The 20,738-nt window shown below is 47.4% G+C and overlaps 1 protein-coding gene across 1 annotated transcript in view; it reads left to right on the forward strand.

Annotated features, from left to right (window-relative positions):
- The window catches only part of SYNE2 (spectrin repeat containing nuclear envelope protein 2), a 407,300-nt gene that overhangs the window by 342,320 nt on the left and 44,242 nt on the right, over window positions 1-20,738 (forward strand). The window contains exons 95-99 of the mRNA XM_060261546.1: window positions 10,714-10,876; window positions 11,836-12,023; window positions 12,509-12,659; window positions 16,656-16,838; window positions 20,185-20,322. Coding sequence (XP_060117529.1) covers window positions 10,714-10,876; window positions 11,836-12,023; window positions 12,509-12,659; window positions 16,656-16,838; window positions 20,185-20,322 — 823 coding nt within the window. The remainder of the gene's footprint in view (window positions 1-10,713; window positions 10,877-11,835; window positions 12,024-12,508; window positions 12,660-16,655; window positions 16,839-20,184; window positions 20,323-20,738) is intronic.

Raw genomic sequence — 20,738 nt, forward strand, 5'->3', positions numbered from 1 at the left:
TCTATATTTTTGGTTCTTGGGAGTGGGGGGCAAAGTGGAAGGGCTTCTATCCCCAATTGTGAACCTCCTGATGGCACTTGGGTTTGTTTGTTTGTTTGTTTGTTTTCCTTTTTGGCCACAGTGTGACACAGAGTGTTGGACTGGATGGGCGATTGGCCTGATCCAGCATGGCTTTTCTTATGTTCTTATGCGACACAGAGTGTTGGACTGGATGGGCCATTGGCCTGATCCAACATGGCTTCTCTTATGTTCTTAAACGGCAGCTGCTGTAAGAGCCCTCTCAGCCCCATTCACCTCACAGGGTGTCTGTTACGGGGGGAGAAGATGTAAGAGATTGTAAGCCACTCCGAGTCTCTGTTTCAGAGAGAAGGGCAGGGTATAAATCTGCAGTTGTCGTAGTCGTCATTTACATATGCCATACACCCCTGACATCATCAGAAGGTGTACTAAATTCTATCAGCTCAGCATCTACCTTAAAATGCTTCTTGAATTATAATTGTCATCATAAAACCTTACTCCCAGCATACTTTTAAAATGACTTTCTCCTATGTGGCCCATAGTAGCAGGAGGAAGATTTCCAAACGTCTGCTTGATATGTTTTGGTTATTTTCCCATTTTTTTTGTGTGTGGGGGGGGGGGATACTAGAAAGTTTATCGAATCTTAGAGGTCAGCAAAATTCTCACGGGGGGGTTGAACAATGGAGCCCAGAAGCAAGTATTTGGTGTGGGGGGGGGGAGGGATAAGAACGAAGGAGCACAATAAATGTAGAGGTTCTGGAGCTCCGCTCCTGTGAGCTCCTTGCCCAAAATGAGGCCTTTGAATTGCTAACAAAACAGGGATCTGCCTCAGTTCTCTCCCATATCTTGAACTGAATAATTGAATTATGCCACTGTGTTTGTGTCATTTTTCTCACCTCTTTTTTTTTGGCTTTGACATTCTCAGAGACGGGGTTCCTTCATCACCCTGCCTCTAGCCAACTGTCTCAAGACTAACCTCTCCTTATGCCTCTGTCTTCTTCCCCACCCCTATTCGGTTAAAATTAAGGCTTTACTGGTCTTCCAAGCGCTGAGAGCACCAAGAATTGTAATCCTGATAGGTCAAAATTGGAGGGGAAAAGTAGCTTTTTCTCTTCAGAAATGCAATTCCAGTGTGTGTGTATGGATGAGGGGGGGAGTGCCCTGTATATGTGTGTGTGGGGATAGACATGCTCTTGACTCCTTGCCTTGGGGCATAGAAGAGGAGGAAGGAAAAGGTCTGCGGGTTCCCCCCCTTCCCTTCCCTTGCTATGGAAGATGCTAAGGCAGTGATATTAAACAGGGTGTCCTTGGAGGAGGGGTTTCCTCTTCCCCGCGTGGTTCTTCTCACCCAGCCGCCGTCCTTGCAGCTTTTGGATTTGATAAGCCGAGGAATGGTGTTTCCTTACAAACAGTAAGTGCATTTTTGATCATCCGGGAAAGAAACGTGTTGTGCTCTCGCAGCCGCATGGGGGATGGGCCTTAGTCCTGCTTGTGGGAGCGGTGGGTTCATTTACCTTTGACAAGCTGGGGAGGGGGGGGGGCGATGGAATTGCAGGCCGGGATAAATAGCATGGAGGGGCTACCTCCCTTATTAGGAGTAACCGTCTCCTCCCCGTGCTGCTGTCAGAAGAGATGCGCGGCTGCTCTAAATGAATGGGATGGCTTTTATCTGTAGCGCTCGGCCTCCTCTGTTGTGTTAGATTTTTTTTTTTTTGCAATCAACGCTGTCCGTCGGCACAAAGGTTGGAGCGGCGCGCATCTTGTAGGAGCGCATAGCATTTAACAACAACAATAATAACGGGGCCCAGATATAAGGTTTCAACCCACTGTTTTTGGTTCGTTTCCATTTTCTGAATCTTTTGATCATCGTCTGCCTTAGATGACTGGTGGGGCCAAAAGGCAGGTTTGCTGGATGGGTTTTTTTTAAAAAAGATCACCAAGGCCATGTTCGTGAGCCATGGCAAATAAATGTACGTTCAAGTGTCTCTTTGGCAGATACATAAATATTGCATTATCTTCAGCCGAGATGATGCTTAACGCTGAAATACGCAAGCGTCTGTTCCTTTTCGTTATCATCCCATTGAAGTAGCAACATACATTTTCTGTTATGGTGTTTACACTTAACAGCAGTGGGTTTAAAAAAAAAAAACAGGAGAAAAGCATACTACTGCCTTTTCACACATAATAGTTTGCGGTCATCCCCCATCCAGCCTGGCGTGATCATTCAGTCCAAAGTGGCAGGCCCATAGTGGTAAAAAAAATTTTCTCGGGGCCTAAGAGGCATGTTCTTAGTCAACTCAAGACAATGTGTCATTAAATACAAGTGATATTGATGCAATTACCTTTAAAAGCATTTAAAATATTGTTACCTTTAAAAGGGATTTAAGTTACGAAACGCTGTCCCTGAATTCTAATTTTAATTAGGTTTAACAATAAACGCCTGTCATTTATCCCACTGCCTTTCTATTAATCTTTATTTCTGGCTGAATAACTGGGCTAAAATATTGCTTGTGCTGTTTTCCTTATCTGTATGAATAAGGTGCAATCCTTCATGTATCTACATCTGAGCAGGGCTTTTTTTGTAGCAGGAACTCCTTTGCATATTAGGACACGCACCCCTGATGTAGCCAATCCTCCAAGAGCTTACAGTAGGCCCTGTACTAAGAGCCCTGAAAGCTCTTAGAGGATTGGCTACATCAGGTGGGTGTGGCCTAATATGCAAAAGAGTTCCTGCTACAAAAAAAAGCCCTGCACTTGAAGCTTTATACCAAATCAGACTCTTGGTCCATCAAGGTCAGTGTGGTCTAATTAGACCGGCAGTGGCTCTCCAGGGTGTCAAGCTGAGGTGTTTTCTATCACCTGCTGTCTGATCCTTTTATCTGGAGATGCTGGGGATTGAACCTGGGACTTTCTGCGTGCCAAGCAGATGCTCTACCTCTGAGCCACAGCCCCCTCTCCATTTACACAGGACAGGATCCAGAGATTTCTGCTGGACTGGGCACACAGCCCTATGCTACTGTGGTATTGTTCCCCATATACCTTCTTCTTCTCCCATTGGCCCAGAAATCGCTTCATAGATGAACCTATAAGGACAAAGTGACACAACCCTGCCTTATGTGGAGCTAGGGTTGCCAATCCCCAGGTGGGGGCAGGAGATCTCTCAGTTTGGAGGCCCTCCCCCCACTTCAGGGCCATCAGAAAGTGGAGCGGGGGAGGGAAATATTTGCTGGGCACAATGAAGACCAATTCCCATGGGGTATAATGCAGACTTGATCTGTGTGTATCTGGAACTCTAGGAAGGCTGTTTTTTTAAGGTAGAGACACCAAATTTGCAGCATAGCATATGGTGACTCTCCTCAAAACACCCTCTAAGTTTCAAAAAGATTGGATCAGGGGGTCCAATTCTATGAGCCTTCAAAGAAGGTGCCCCTATCCATCATTATTTCCAACGAAGGGAAGAAATTTAAAAGGTGTGCGGCCCCTTTAAATGTGATGGCCAGAACTCCCTTCGGAGTTCAGTTATGCTTGTCACAACCTTGCTCCTGGCTCCACCCCCAATGTCTCCTGGCTCCACCCCCAAAGTCCCCAGATATTTCTTGAATTGGACTTGGCAACTCTTTGTAGAGCCAAATGATTGAGGTTTTCCTCATAATAGTAGCTGGGGAAGGGAATTATTTGCATGGGAAACTGTGTGGGAGGATAGGGGGGGGGGAGGGTTTGTTTACAAAAAATATATATATTCCTTCAGCCATTGCTACAACCCTGGTCCAGGATGTGGACCCCTACAGATACTTTTAATCCTCTCAGACACTATGGGAAATCCCGTTCACGTTATCTCCTTGGTCGTATCTTGTCTTGGCCTTTGCTGAACATAAGAGAAGCCATGTTGGATCAGGCCAATGGCCCATCCAGTCCAACACTCTGTGTCACACAGTGGCCAAAAAACCAAGTGCCATCAGGAGGTCCACCAGTGGGGCTAGAAGCCCTCCAACTGTGCCCCCCCTCCAAGCACCAAGAATACAGAGCATTGCTGTCCTGGACAGAGAGTTCCAGCAATCTGGGTGGTCTTTGAAATGTTTCTCATCAGTTTGACTCCTTGAGGAATCCTCCGAATCCGCAAGAAACCTTGGGCTTAAGGTAGTTGGCTTCCTGAAATGGGTTTTCGGCATCATTCAGTTGCTTTTCTTGGGTTTTAGCTCTAAGGGGAGAAAGAGATTGACCGGGCGAGGTTGACGAAAAGGCAAACGGCATATGTAACAAATTAGTTAATTAGGTTGGATCCGTCTGCAAAGATAATTAGCATTATAAAATAAGCCCAGCGGACTGGAAGCACCATGCTGGGTCTTGGATGTGGCCCGCAGTTGCCCTCAACGCTGATGACCGTTTTCAAGGACAAAGAATTATTTACATGGCAGTGTTGGAACCAGTGTTCCCTCTAAGCTGAGTTAGTATGAGCCAGCTCACAGACTTGTGGCCTCCGGCTCACGCATTTTTGTCTTAGCTCAGGAAAAATAGCCCCAGGGCAAACTAATTTATGCAGTAACTCACAACTTTTATGCCAGTAGCTCACAAAGTAGAATTTTTGCTCACAACACTCTGTGGCTTAGGCGGAACATTGACTGGGACTCTACCCTGACCTGAATAGCACAGGCTACATAAGAATATAAGAGAAGCCATGTGGATCAGGCCAATGGATCATCCAGTCCAACATTCTGTGTCACTCAGTGGCCAAAAAAACCCATCAAGAGGTCAACCAGTGGGGCCAGAAGCCCTTCCACTGTGCCCCCCCCCCCCAGCACAAGAATACATACCATCACTGCCCCAGAGAGAGAGTTCCAATGATAAGCTGTGGCTAATAGCCACTGATAGACCTCTGTTCCATATGCTTATCCATTCCCCTCTTGAAGCTGTCTATGCTTGTAACCGCCACCACCTCTTGTGGCAGTGAATTCCACATGTTAATCACCCTTTGGGTGAAGAAGTACTTCCTTTTATCAGTTCTAACCTGACTGCTCAGCAATTTCGTTGAGTGTCCACAAGTTCTTGTATTGTGAGAAAGGGAGAAAAGGACTTCTTTCTCTACCTTCTCCATCCCATCCATAATCTTGTAAACCTCTATCACGTCACCCCGCAGTCGACGTTTCTCCAAGCTAAAGAGCCCCAGGCGTTTCAGCCTTTCTTCATAGGGAAAGTGTTCCAGCCCTTTAATCATTCTAGTTGCCCTTTTCTGCATTTTTTCCAATGCTAGAATATCTTTTTTGAGGTGCGGTGACCAGAATTGTACACAGTACTCCAAATGAGGCCGCACCATCAATTTATATGATACTGGCTGATTTGTTTTCAATTCCCTTCCTTATAATTCCCAGCTCGCTCAACAATTCCCAGCTAGCTCAATCTCCTCAGATTTCAGAAGCTGAGCAGGGTCAAGTCTGGTTAGTATATGGATGGGAGATCCCCAAGGAAATCCAGGGTCACAATGCATAAGCAGGCAATGGCAAACCACCTCTGAATGTCTCTTGTCTTCAAAACCCCAGTTTTGCCATAACTCAGCTGTGATTTGATGGTGAAAAAAATCGGAATCCATATTTTTAGTAAACAGTATAAGGTATTTGTAACCAGAGCTATGCATCGAATCTGATGTATAAATGATGTCCGTGGGGCAAAAGGGATTGCTGCTGCCTAGTCATGAAATGGTGTTAAAGAACCGCCATCTTTAACACCATTTAAACTGGCAGAATCAGCGCTAGAACAGCTATTACTGCCAGATATATATATAATGTAATTGTAAATTAAGTATTTTAACTGAATTAACGGGTTTTTATATGTGTAATTTTAATTGCTAATCTAATGTTTTACTATTTATGTTAATATATTACTTACTGTTAGCCGCCCTGAGCCGCTTTGCGGGGAGGGCGGGGTAGAAATAAAATTTATTATTATTATTATTATTATGAACTTGGGCACTCTTACCCACCACGTTAGCTGCAGAAACAAAGCTCACGTGTGGGTAATTGCGTTTGTACTTGCTCATCCACTATCATCCTTGTCTCTCTCTCTCTCTTTCCTTTCTCATTTATTTATTTATTTTATTCAACTTATATCCCGCTCTTCCCTCCTTCTGTTGTTTCTGCCTTGTCAATTAAGCCATTTCAATCCGTACAAACAGCCATCACGCAATGACTTCCTGCAACAGTGTTGAGACCATCTTTGGCGACGGAATGAATTCTCACCAAAGTCATCTGAACTTGGTGGGCTGTTGAAACAGCCAGCAGATATCTGTCTGGTGACGTATGCTGGGGGTATATAAGGAAGAAGATGAAGATGAAGAAGATATTGGATTTATATCCCGCCCTCCACTCCGAAGAGTCTCGGAGTGGCTCACAAGCTCCTTTACCTTCCTCCCCCACAACAGACACCCTGTGAGGTAGATGAAGATATTGGATTTATATCCCGCCCTCCACTCCGAAGAGTCTCAGAGTGGCTCACAATCTCCTTTACCTTCCTCCCCCACAACAGACACCCTGTGAGGTGGGTGGGGCTGGAGAGGGATCCCACAGCAGCTGCCCTTTCAAGGACAACCTCTGCCAGAGCTATGGCTGACCCAAGGCCATGCCAGCAGATGCAAGTGGAGGAGTGGGGAATCAAATCCGGTTCTCCCAGATAAGAGTCCGCACACTTAACCACTACACCAAACTGGCTCTCCTGTTTGGAGAGGTGTTCCCCCAAATATGTGGGTCCCAGGGCTGTAACCACGTCGATAGTTGGGTCCCTGATACAGTATCTAGCAATCTGGAACAGAAGAATATTATTAGGACGCCACTGAGGTTTATAGTCTGTTTTCAGCTTGATCTGTTTTTTTGTTGTTGTTGTTGCTGTTTTATATATATGGGCTCTTTTTCTAGCAGGAGCTCCTTTGCATATTAGGCCACGCCCCCCTTATGTAACCAGTCCTCCTGGAGCTTACAGTAGGCCCTGGAATAAGAGCCCTGTAAGCTTCAGGAGGATCAGGGGTGTGTGGCCTACATCAGGGGTGTGTGGCCTAACATGCAGAGGAGCTCCTGCTAGAAAAAGAGCCCTGTTAAGCCTGACACCAGCTGGGATGGGGTTAAAATGGATAAAAGGAAGTACTTCTTCACCCAAAGGGTGTTTAACATGTGGAATTCACTGCCACAGGAGGTGGTGGCAGCTACAAGCATAGCCAGCTTCAAGAGGGGATTGGATAAAAATATGGAGCAGAGGTCCATCAGTGGCTATTAGCAACAGTATATATATATGTGTGTGTGTGTGTTAAAGCCATCAAGCAACTGAAAAGTGGCAAGGCAGCAGGAGTTGATGGAATTCCACCAGAGATCTGGAAGCATGGGGGCACAGTACTACATAGCTCACTTCACAAAGTACTTGTCACCTGCTGGGAACAAGGCAAATTACCACAGGACTTTCGCGATGCAATCATCATCACCCTATACAAGAACAAAGGGGAAAAGTCAGACTGCTCCAACTACCGGGGGATAACCCTGCTCTCCATCGCAGGCAAAATCCTTGCCAGAATACTCCTGAACAGACTGGTGCCCACCATTGCAGAAGAACTCCTCCCAGAGAGCCAGTGCGGCTTCAGAGCTAACAGGAGCACCACCGACATGGTATTTGTTCTCAGGCAGCTCCAAGAGAAATGCAGGGAACAGAACAAGGGTCTGTATGTGACTTTTGTCGACCTTATCAAAGCTTTCGATACCGTTAGCAGGAAAGGCCTGTGGCAAATCTTGGAACGTTTAGGATGTCCCCCAAGGTTCCTCAGCATGATCATCCAGCTACACGAAGACCAGCGAGGCCAAGTCAGACACTGCAACGACCTCTCGGAGCCCTTCCCAATAGGCACAGGTGTAAAGCAAGGCTGCGTTCTCGCGCCAACTCTCTTTACGATCTTCTTTAGCATGATGCTTCAAAGAGCCGCAGTAGATCTAGATGAGGACGATGGTGTCTACATCCGCTATCGCACCGATGGCAGCCTGTTCAACCTGAGGCGACTAAAGGCACACTCCAAGACAATGGAAAAACTCATCCGAGAGCTACTGTTTGCTGATGATGCTGCACTCGTCTCCCACTCGGTATCAGCTCTGCAGCATATGACGTCCTGCTTTGCAGAGGCTGCCAAGCTATTCGGCCTAGAAGTTAGTCTGAAGAAGACAGAAGTTCTCCACCAGCCTGCACCCCAGGAAGATTATCACCCTCCCTGCATCACTGTGGGTGAATCAGTTCTGAAGACAGTCCAGCAGTTCAGCTACCTGGGGTGCATCATCTCCTCAGATGCCAAGATCGACAAGGAGATTGACAACAGGCTGGCAAAGGCAAACCGTGCCTTTGGCCGACTGCACAAAAGAGTGTGGAGCAACAAGCATCTGAAAAAAGGCACAAAGATCAATGTTTACAAAGCGGTTGTGATGACAACCCTCATCTATGGCTCCGAATCGTGGGTTTTATACCGTCATCACCTGCGACTCCTTGAGCGCTTTCATCAGCGCTGCCTTCGCACCATCCTCAACATCCACTGGAGTGACTTTGTGACCAACACTGAAGTCCTCAAGCGGGCAGAGGTTACCAGCATCGAGGCACTGCTGTTGAAGACGCAGCTGCGCTGGGCAGGGCATATTTCTAGGATGGAAAACCACCGCCTTCCCAAGATTGCCCTGTATGGCGAACTCTCCACCGGCCATCGAAATAGAGGGGCACCAAAGAAGAGGTACAAGGACTCCTTGAAGAAATCCCTTAGCACCTGTCACATCAACCATCACCAGTGGTCTGACCTAGCCTCAGATCGCAAAGCATGGAGGCACACCATCCACCAGGCTGTCTCTTCCTTTGAGAACACACGCATAGCTGGTCTTGAGGACAAAAGGAGATTGAGGAAGAATCGCACTGCTACAGGACCAACCCTAAATCAGACTTTTCCCTGCAGCCGCTGTGGCCGGACCTGCCTGTCCCACATTGGTCTTGTCAGCCACCAGCGAGCCTGCAGCAAACGTGGACTATTGCACCCTTCTTAAATCTTCGTTCGCGAAGCCAAGCCGAGAGTGTGTATATACATACACACATATATTGGCCACTGTGTGACAGAGTGTTGGACTGGATGGGCCATTGGCCTGATCCAACATGGCTTCTCTTATGTTCTTATGGGGGGCATTGGGCTATTCATTAAATCATATAAGTAGTTGTAGTAGTAATGATAAGGACTAACACCTTGCATGGACTTTGGAGACACATAGGCAATGCAAGTGGTTTAAAAAAAAAACAACATCCCTTTTTATTATTATATAAATGCAGCTTCACCGGAAAATATATTTAAAACTAGGCCTGAACTGTTACAAGGAGCCGAACAAATTTGTGCGGTTTTTTTGAGACAGGAAAAAACAAGACAAGGATACAATTACAGCAACTATCACTATATAATAACAGTTTAAAAGTCATTTCAACCAACAAATGCATGTTGCTTCAGTCAGTGTTTAAAGTATTGAGCTGGAATTATTGTTATTGCTATTGTTATGAACAAAATTTGTATCCCACCCTTCTCTCCTTAACAAGGGCCACCCAGGTGGTTAACAATTTAAAAACATATGTGGTAAAATCATAGTGTATGCCCATTAAAATCACCTCTCAACATACACTGACAGAAGATGTCAACAGAAAGGGACAAATGAATTTCCTTGGGGTGAGAGTGTTTTATGATAGGCATGATGTGTTTTCCCCCAAAACATTTTATTAGAGAATAAACTCAAAAATAAACATACATCATGATGTGGTTTCTGTCGTGATATTTTTGTTAAAAGGTGGACTGGCAGGTTTTGTGAAAGTTCTCAAGATAACATGATCTCTATGCCTGTCTGATCTGGCAGGGCTCTTCTTATGTCCTTATGAAGGCCTTGGCCACTCTGCCCTTTTGTTGGCCTTCCAGAGGAACTGGTTGGCCGCTGTGTGAGACAGGATGCTGGACTAGATGAACCATTGGTCTGATCCAGCAGGACTCTTCTGATGTTCTTATGGCCTCAGCCTCTATGCCCTTTTGTTGGCCTTCCAGAAGAACTGGCTGACTACTGTTTGAGACAGGATGCTGGACTAGATGAACCATTGGTCTGATCCAGCAGGACTCTTCTGATGTTCTTATGGCCTCAGCCTCTCTACCCTTTTGTTGGCCTTCCAGAAGAACTGGTTGACCACTGTTTGAGACAGGATGCTGGACTAGATGGACCACTGGTCTGATCCAGCAGGGCTCTTAAGTTCTTAACGTTGAGGATTGCTGTAATCTAACCAAAAGGCAACAAACGTATGGATCAACAGGGAGGACCAACCAGAGTAAAAAAAGTGGGTTAGAAGGAGGCTGCTTGTGCTCTATTAAGATAGTTAAAAGGAACGTCTTCAGATATGGAAGCAAATAATCTCTTCCTCCGTGTTACTCTGTGAAAGTCCCCTACACTGCAAAGCAGAAGGTCTTAGGTTCAGGTCTTGGTATCTCAGGTAAAGAATATTTCGAGTAACATGACTGGGAAGACAGACCCCTGATGAGAGATGTGTCTCCAGCAGGAGTAGCTTGTACCCAAGCAAGCCTGGTAGATCAGCAGTCCAACTCAATACTTAAGTCCCTTTGAATGTGATTCCCTGGTCTTAGCACAGTTTCATAGCCATCTTGTTTTCTGTCTTTTACAGGGTGAAGAAACTGAAGGAGACTTTTGCTTTCATACAGCAGCTGGACAAAAACATGAGCAATCTTCGCACCTGGCTGGCTCGCATCGAGTCCGAGCTTTCCAAGCCTGTCGTATATGACATCTGCGATGATCAGGAGATACAGAAGAGACTTGCAGAACAGCAGGTGTGGGGAGGGGGAGGGACAGTAGGTTATGTTAAAGAGACAGGTTGATAACAAACAGCCTTTATGCTTGCTTTCTTCTAGTTTAGGCCGTCGTTTCTTTGAATGCAACAGAGAATGCAGTTTGAGGGCTGGAGCCTTCAAGAAGTTTTTTCTCTTCAGTTCATCTCTCCTGTAAAACTGACATTTCCAGATGTTAGTGACTGAGCTGGTCCTGCTAGAATCAGCCTGTGTTTGTCATGGAATTGATTAGCTATAATATTCTCGATCGCTTGTCCCTGAGGCTATGAGTTTGAGTCCCTGTGCATAGCACCAGGATACGCGTAGACATTTTGGAGATTAGGTTTGTTTATTCCAGTTGCTGCTATTTAACATTTTTATACCACCTTTCCACCTAACATAGGATCCCAAAGGTGATGAGTAGTAGTAGTAACCAAGCTGCTCTAGGGTGGGGGTGGCCAAACTGTGGCTCAAGCAGCCACATGTGGCTCTTTCACACATATTGTGAAGCCTCCACCACCCCATCTGCCGCCCCATCTGCTGCCTTGGAGAAGACATTTCTCTCTTGAAACCACTTCTCCAAGTCAATTTAGCCCGCTGGTTTGGAGAATGTCTTTAAAGTTGCTTTCTTTCCACCTCCCTCCCTCCCTCCCTCCCTTCCTTCCTGTCTTGTGGCTCTCAAACGTCTCATGTTTATTCTGTGCGGCTCTTACATTAAGCAAGTTTGGCCACCCCTGATCTAGATGGAAAACTATGTCTGGGTCAGTGACAATCTGTTTTCTTGGTGTTTGGTGGGCAACATTGGGAGGGGCTTCTGGAGTTCTGGCCCCGCTAGTGGACTGCCAGACCCAACGCGGCTTCTCTTATGTTCTTACAGCTCAGCTCCAAGACTCATTGGGAAGTTCTTTCTGGTCCAGAAATCCGACCACTTTTTTGCGTGCCTTGTTTTTTCGCCGTTGCAGGATCTCCAGCGGGACATCGAGCAGCACAGCGCTGGTGTTGAATCGGTGTTCAACATCTGTGAGGTTTTGCTGCATGATTCTGATGCTTGTGCAAACGAGACCGAGTGTGACTCCATCCAGCAGACCACCAGGAGTTTGGATCGCCGCTGGAGGAACATCTGTGCTATGTCTATGGAGAGGCGAATGAAGTGAGGGGCCTTCTCTTTTCTTGTACAATAGGATGCTTAATTTGCATCTTCTTAATTTGTATCTTCTGTGTGGGCTGCAGAGCTCTGCAGAGCCAATTTGGTGTAGAGTTAAGTGTGCGGCCTCTTAACTCTCCTCCACTTGCACCTGCTGGAATGGCCTTGGGTCAGTCATAGCTCTGGCAAAGGTTGTCCTTGAAAGGGCAGCTGCTGTGAGAGCCCTCTCAGCCCCACCCACCTCACAGGGTGTCTGTTGTGGGGGGAGAAGATATAGGAGATTGTGAGCCGCTCTGAGTCTTTGATTCAGAGAGCAGGGCGGGGTATAAATCTGCAGTCTTCTTCTTTGCATAACATATCTGGTTTGCAGAAGGACAACTGATAGACTAAGATTTGTTCAGCTGGGTGATCAGAGTGCAGAATAGCGAATGCATTTTGCCCAAAGGAGGATATTTTTGTCCTGAACCTATAGCTGCTTGTTTCTTCCTCAGGATTGAGGAGACCTGGAGATTGTGGCAGAAGTTTTTAGATGACTACCGTCGCTTTGAAGAGTGGCTGAAGATGGCAGAGAGGACAGCAGCATCTCCAAACTCTTCAGAGGTTACCTACACAAATGCCAAAGAGGAGCTGAAGAAGTTCGAGGTGAAGCCCTCTTTCAGTTATTCTTAGGCCTGTATCTTTTTTGAATGCCCTCTTGGCTTCTCATTTCCCATAAAAGGATCCCCACCACCACGTTATGACACCTTTGAGATAGGGAAACACTGATACATATGATCTTTAAATGGGAATATTGACAATTAAAAATGGGGGGGAAATGATTTTATTTCATCTTTAAACTTTCACAATTGCTTTACCATCTAAAGGTGCTGAGGACGCTTTGCAACAAGGGAGTACAACATGGCAAAGCATAAAAACAATTAAGAGCATAGCATGTTGGATCAGACCAGTGGCCCACCAAGTCCATACAGTGGCCAAAGCCCAGGGGCCATCAGGAGGTCCATCAGCGGGGCCAGAACTCCAGAAGCCCTCCCACTGTTGCCTCCGGAAGCACCAAGAATCCGGAGCATCACGTGCCCCAGACATAACACAAGAGAAGCCCTGTTGGATCAGGCCAATGGCCCATCCAGTCCAACACTCTGTGTCACACATAAGAACATAAGAGAAGCCATGTTGGATCAGGCCAATGGCCCATCCAGTCCAACACTCTGTGTTACACTTAAGAACATAAGAGAAGCCATGTTGGATCAGGCCAATGGCCCATCCAGTCCAACACTCTGTGTCACACATAAGAACACAAGAGAAGCCCTGTTGGATCAGGCCAATGGCCCATTCAGTCCAACACTCTGTGTCACACAATGACCAGAAAACCCCCAGGTATCATCAGGAGGTCCACCAGTGGGGCCAGGACACTGGAAGCATTCCCACTGTCCACCCCCACCAAGCACATAGAATACAGAGCATCACGTGCCCCAGACAGAGAGATCCAGCTATGCCCTGTGGCTCATAGCCACTGATGGACCTCTGCTCCATCTGTTGATCCAATCCCCTCTTGAAGCCGTCTGTCCTTATAGCTGCCTCCACTTCCCGCAGCAGTGAATTCCACATTTTAATTACTCTTTGAGTGAAGAAGGACTTCAATGAAAACTTCTTATTTTAAAGCCAACGTGCATCTGCTGGCTTTTAAAATATGTTTTAATTGGATTGTTTATTGCTTTGTAATATTTGCTGAGCAGCTTGGCAGGGGATGGGCGGACATCGAAATCACAAAAGAAGGGTGAGGCTGAAGCTCCTCCAGGGCTCCTCTTTTACCTTGACTACTCCTCACAGTGTGCCAAGACATATTTGGGAAATGGTTGCAGGCCAGATCTACTTAGAATCTCAGTATCACAGAGTTGGAAGGGGCCATCTGGTCCAACCCTCTGCTCAATGCAGGATCAGCCTAGAGCAGGGGTGGCCAAACTCAGGAGCCGCATGTGGCTCTTTCACACATAGTGTGTGGCTCTCGAAGCCCCCACTGCCCTGTCAGCCAGCTTGGAGAAGGCATTTGTCTCTTGAAATCACTTCGCCAAGCCAGCCAGCAGCTTGGAAAATGCATTTAAAGTTAAAGTTGTTTTCTTTCTACCTCTCCCTCCCTCATCCATCCCCCATCTTTCCTCCCTCCCTCCCTCCCTCCCTCCCTTCCTTCCTTCCTTCCTTCCTTCCTTCCTTCCTTCCTTCCTTCCTTCCTTCCTTCCTTCCTTCCTTCCTTCCTTCCTTCCTTCCTTCCTCCCTCCCTCCCTCCCTCCCTTCGTTCCCTCCCTTCCTCCCACCCTTCCTCTTTCCCTCCCTTTCCCTCCCTCCCTTCCTTCCTTCCTTCCTTCCTTCCTTCCTTCCTTCCTTCCTTCCTTCCTTCCTTCCTTCCTTCCTTCCTTCCTTCCTTCCTTCCTTCCTTCCTTCCTTCCTTCCTTCCTTCCTTCCTTCCTCCCTCCCTCCCTCCCTCCCTCCCTTCTTTCCTTCCCTCCCTTCCTCCCTCCCTTCTCTCAAATATCTGACGTTCATATCTTGTGGCTCTCAGATATCTGATGTTTATTCTCTGTGGCTCTTAAGTTAAGCAAGTTTGGCCACCCCTGGCCTAGAGCATCTCTGACCAGTGTTTGTCTGGCCACTGTTTAAAGACTGCCAGTGAGGGGGAGCTCACTGCCTCCCTAGGGAGCTGATGCCACTGTTGAACGACTCTGACTCTAAAAAGAAGTTTTCATCCGTGTGATGCGGTGGCTAAAAAGGCAAATGCTATCTTGGGCTGTATCAACAGAAGTATAGTGTCCAAATCACGTGATGTGATGGTATTACTTTACTCTGCTCTGGTAAGACCTCACCTGGAGTCTTGTGTTCAGTTTTGGGCACCACATCTTAAGAAGGATATAGACAAGCTTGAATGGGTCCAGAGGAGGGGGACGAAGATGTTGAGGGATCTGGAGAACAAGTCCTATGAAGAAAGGTTGAAGGAGCTGGGCATGTTTAGCCTGGACAGGAGGCAGATGAGAGGTGATATGATCACCATCTTCAAGTACTTGAACAGCTGTCATGTAGAGGATGGTGTGGAATTGTTTTCTGTGGCCCCAGAAGGCAGGACCAGAACCAGTTGGTTGAAATTAAATCAAAAGAGTTTCTGGCTCAACATTAGGAAGAACTTCCTGACCGTTAGAGCGGTTCCTCAGTGGAACAGGCATCCTCGGGAGGCGGTGGGCTCTCCTTCCTCAGAGCTTTTTAAACAGAGTCTAGATGGCCATCTGACAGCAATGAAGATCCTGTGAATTTAGGGGGAGGTATTTGTGAGTTTCCTGCATTGTGCAGGGGGTTGGACTAGATGACCCTGGAGGTCCCTTCCCACTCTATGATTCTGTGATATCCAGCCAGTACCTTCGTGCCCCTAATTTAAACCCATTATTGCAAATCTTCTCCTCTGCTGCCAAGAGGAACGGCTCTCCGCCCTCCTCCTAGCAACAGCCCTTCAAATACTTAAAAGAAAGCAAAGCTGCTATCCGTATGAATACACATCTATTAGTTACGTATGATTAGAATTGTTTTTCTTGGCCAGCACTCTGTGCGTCTTGCGTGTGCATTGAAACTGCCATTGTCACAACTGGCTTATGGGAGACTCAGTGGTGTTTTCAGGGCAAGAGATGTTCAGAGGCGGTTTGCCATTGCCTGTCTCTGCGTCCTACCCTGGTATTCCTTAGGGGTCTCCCATCCAAATATGAGCCAAGGCGGACCCTGCTTAGCTTCTGAGATCCTATGACATCACACTAGCCTGTTCCATCCACCTCAGGGCTGTGCATCCTGCTCTTGAGTTTATCAACCGGGGATGGGGGGGGGGCGGAATAAAATATGAAAGATGGAACGGGTCCAGAGGAGGGCGATGAAGATGGTGAGGGGTCTGGAGACCCAAGTCCTATGAGGAAAGGTTGAAGGAGCTGGGGATGTTTAGCCTGGAGAGGAGGCGGCTGACAGGTGATAGGATCACCATCTTCAAGTACTTGAAGGGCTGTCATCTAGAGGATGGTGTGGAATTGTTTTCTGTGGCCCCAGAAGGTAGGACCAGAACCAACAAGTTGAAATTAAATCAAAAGAGTTTCTGGCTCAACATTGGGAAGAACTTCCTGGCCGTTAGAGCGATTCCTCAGTGGAACGGGCTTCCTCGGGAGGTGGTGGGCTCTCCTTCCTTGGAGGTTTTTAAACAGAGGCTAGATGGCCATCTGACAGCAATGAGGATCCTGTGAATTTAGGGGGAGGTGTTTGTGAGTTTAGAGTGGTTCCTCAGTGGAACAGGCTTCCTCCTTAGGAGGTGGTGGGCTCTCCTTCCTTGGAGGTTTTCAAACAGAGGCTAGATGGCCGTCTGACAGCAATGAGGATCCTGTGAATTTAGGGGGAGGCGTTTGTGAGTTTAGAGCGGTTCCTCAGTGGAACAGGCTTCCTCGGGAGGTGGTGGGCTCTCCTTCCTTGGAGGTTTTTAAGCAGAGGCTTGATGGCCATCTGACAGCAATGAATTTAGGGGGAGGTATTTGTGAGTTTCCTTTATTGTGCAGGCAGTTGGACTAGATGACCCTGGAGGTCCCTTCCAACTCTATGACCCTACGATTTGTTGCTTTTACACTGTAGGCATTTCAGCGTCAGATCCACGAGCGGCTGACGCAGCTGGAGCTGATCAACAAGCAGTACCGGCGGCTGGCCCGAGAGAATCGCACCGATTCCGCCAGCAAGCTTAAGCAGATGGTCCATGAGGGGAACCAGCGGTGGGACAACCTCCAGAAACGTGTGACGGCGATTCTGAAGAGGCTCAAGGTGACTGCAGAATCCAATTTGTGCATGAGAAATAGGGGATTAGGAGGACCTCTGTGCACTTAAAAATAATAGAAACTCCAAATGGAACAAACCCAGATGGTAGGCCAGGAAGACATTCCGTGATTGAGCATCATGGTGAGTCTATATATTGAAGAGAGCAGGGGTCGTTTTGTAGAAAAACAGGTGGGGGAGCTCATTAGCATAACTATTAGCATATGCCACCACCACCCCATCAGCCAAAAGCAACCCAACGCAAGAAAGGAAAGCCCCGGGCGAGCAAGGCCTGCTTGGACTGGCTAGAGATCCAGCCAGCCTAAGGTTGCCAAGTCCAGTTCAAGAAATATCTGGGGACTTTGGGGGTGGAGCCATTGGGGTGGAGCCAAGATCAAGGCTGTGACAAGCATAATTGAACTCCAAAGGGAGTTCTGGCCATCACATTTAAAGGGATGGCACACCTTTTTAATTCCTTCCTTCCATAGGAAATAATGAAGGATAGGGGCACTTTCTTTTGGGGCTCATAGAATTGGACTCCCTGGTCCAATCCTTTTGAAACTTGGGGGGGTATTTTGGGGAGAGGCACTAGATGCTATATACGGAAAATGTGGTGTTTCTACCTCAAAAAACAGCCCCCCCAGATACCCGCGGATCAATTCTCCATGATTTTCTATGGGAATAAATCTCCATAGGGAATAATAGAGTTCCCAGCAGACATTTCCCTCCCCTCCCCCCGCTTTCTGAAGACCCTGAAGCGGGGGGAGGGCCTCCAAACAGGGGGATCCCCTGCCCCCACCTGGGGATTGGCAACCCTAAGCCAGCCCAAGCAGGCCTCGCTCACCTGGGGTTCTCCTTGCCCCCCCAGTCGAAAGACCCGCAAGGCACCACCACTCAAAATCACATAAGAAGTGGAGAAAGGGTGGCGTGGGCTCATCCAGGGGTTAATGAGGGGGTGTGGCAAAGCTGGTGGCTGGCTGGCTGCCCATTCTAATCCAGGGATTCTTATGCCGCTGTACCTGTTATTCAATGGGGAGGGATGGTGGCTTAGTGGTAGAGCATCTGCTTGGTAAGCAGAAGGTCCCAGGTTCAATCCCTGGCATCTCCAAAAAGGGTCCAGGCAAAAAGGTGTGAAAAACCTCAGCTTGAGACCCTGGAGAGCCACTGCCAGTCTGAGTAGACAATACTGACTTTGATGGACCGAGGGTCTGATTCAGTATAAGGCAGCTTCATATGTTCATAATGGACAAGGTAGGTAGGTGGGGAGGAGGAAGGGGAACCCTCAGAAAAGTTCAGGAACTCCTGCTGAATTCAAGGCCTGATAAAGAGTGAGCTCCCTCTTTGACTTTGGAGGCCTCATCCAAAATGTTGCTGTTTGAACCTGCTTTTGCAGTCACGTGATCGCATGAGGTGATCTTATATGGAATGAAGACTTTTGGTCCATAAGGGTCAACTGTGAGCAAGGGCCTCCGTGGTTGCAAGCTGCGGTCTCCCCCGTTACTTCCTGCCTGGCCCTTTGAACTGGAGATGCCGGGGACAGAACCTGGAACCTTTTGCATGCCAAGCAGATGCTCTGCTTCTGAGCCACGGGTCCTTCACTGAGTCTTCAGGGCTAGCAATGCGGCACATAACCTACATACCGATCTGCAGACTGTATGTGCAAGCGTTGGCTTGGCGTAGAATCCAATACAGGCCTCCTCCTTTCCTTTTCCAGTTAACTCTCAGCACATTCAGGTGCAACCTTTTACATGCAGAAACAAGTTGCATATCTTTCCTCCCAGATAATTCAGCCATCCTTTCCACCCACAAGGCCTTGGCTCTGAGCGTGAGAGCCTTTCCACAGGTGGCTGAATATGCGCTGTAGCAGGAATTCCTTTGCATATTAGGCCACACACCCCTGATTGTAGCCAATCCTCCAAGAGCTTAGAGGGCTCTTCTTACAGGGCCTACTGTAAGCTCCTGGAGGATTGGTTACATCAGGGGGTGTGGCCTAATACGTGAAGGAGTTCCTACTACAAAAAAACCCCTGCTCAGGTCTCCTATTGAAGGTCATTACCAGCATGCCGCAGGACAAGCGGTGCTGAGAGGTACTCACAGGAAAGGAAGAAGGGAAAGATCTCCATTGGTTCCCATGGTCATCCTTTTCTGAGAAACAGGCCATGGAAAGGGGGACTCGATTGTGCCTTGGAATTGTTTTTATAGCGGAAGCTAAGATTCTTGGGAAGCCAAATTAGGTACTGAACTCTTTCTTTTTCCCCACATATGTGCAGAAGTGCTGAATATGCACAGTTTGGAGAATGATGAATTGTGACTTAAACAAATTTTGAGTCCAGTGCCACCTTTAAGACCAACAAAAGTTTGTTTTGTACTGTGAAGGCACCTGTCTGCAGGGCTTTTTTTGAGCAGGAACGCACAGGAACACAGTTCCGGCTGGCCAGGTGTCAGGGGTGTGGCGTAATATGCAAATGAGTCTCTGCTCAGCTTTTTCTACAGAAAAGCCCTGTGAGAAACAATGGTGACATCAGGGGTGTGGCCTAATATGCAAACAAGTCCCTGCTGGACCTTTTCTACCAAAAAAGCCCAATCTGTCTGTATGTATGTATGTATGTCTATCATCTGTCCATCTACCTGTCTGTCTGTCTATCATCAGTCTGTCTTTCTGTCTGTCTATCTATCATCCATCTATCCATCCATCATAAGAACATAAGAGAAGCCATGTTGGATCAGGCCAATGGCCCATCCAGTCCAACACTCTGTATCACACAGTGGCCAAAAAACCATCAGGAGCCCTCCCACTGTGCCCCCCAAGCACCAGGAATACAACTATCCATCCATCCATCATCCACCTATCCATGTATCCATCCGTCTATCCATCCATCTATCTGTGCATCCATCCATCCATTCATCTATCCATCCATCCATCCATCTATCCATCCATCTTTCCATCCATCCATCTATCAATCTATCTGTCCATCCGTCCATCCGTTTGTCTGAACTGTTAACGTCCATTTCAATGTATCCGAAGAAGTGTGCCTGCACACAAAAGCTCATACCTTGAATAAACTTTTTGTTGGTCTTAAAGGTGCCACTGGACTCAGAATTTGTTCTTCTGCCCACTTGGATCTATCTGACCGCAACTTGCATAACCAATGTCCGCAACAATTCTCGTGTCTGCAGCGATAAATGCAGCTCGTTAATGGGGGGCCCCAGTCAACTTCGCTTCCATTTGCTCCTAGTCTGACAACTGCCAGATGTGTAAAAAGATGCATCGTTCATTTAAAGCCCCTGTTTTGCGGATAGAGCAGGGCAGGTGACATTAAGGCTTGTGTTGACTGTGTCCCACGGTTGTCTCTAGCACTTTACCAGTCAGTGGGAGGACTTTGTGGGGGCGAAGGACAGTATCCTGGTGTGGCTGACGGAAATGGACTTGCAGCTGACCAACGTGGAGCACTTCTCAGAGGGCAACTTTGAAGACAAAATGCGGCAGCTAACCGTAAGTCGTACTTTTTAAATTAACAACGGTAGACAGCTCCTTTGCAGAGTATCTCTTTATAGACCAGGTGTGGCCCAAACTGTGGCTTGGGAGCCACATGTGGCTCTTTCACACATATAGTGTGGTTCTCAAAGCCCCCACCACCCCATTGGCCAGCTTGGAGAATGCATTTGTCTCTAAATCACTTCCCAAGCCAGGCAGTGGCTTGGAGAATGCATTTAAAGTTGCTTTCTTTCCACTTTTTTCTCCCCCCCATCTATTTGCCTGGCTCGCTCCTTCCTTCCTTCCTTCCTTCCTTCCTTCCTTCCTTCCTTCCTTCCTTCCTTCCTTCCTTCCTTCCTTCCTTCCTTCCTTCCTTCCTTCCTTCCTTCCTTCCTTCCTTCCTTCTCTCAAACATCCAACGTTTATTCTATGTG

The sequence above is a fragment of the Heteronotia binoei genome, chromosome 21 (assembly GCF_032191835.1).
Source record: "Heteronotia binoei isolate CCM8104 ecotype False Entrance Well chromosome 21, APGP_CSIRO_Hbin_v1, whole genome shotgun sequence".
Lineage (NCBI taxonomy): Eukaryota > Metazoa > Chordata > Lepidosauria > Squamata > Gekkonidae > Heteronotia > Heteronotia binoei.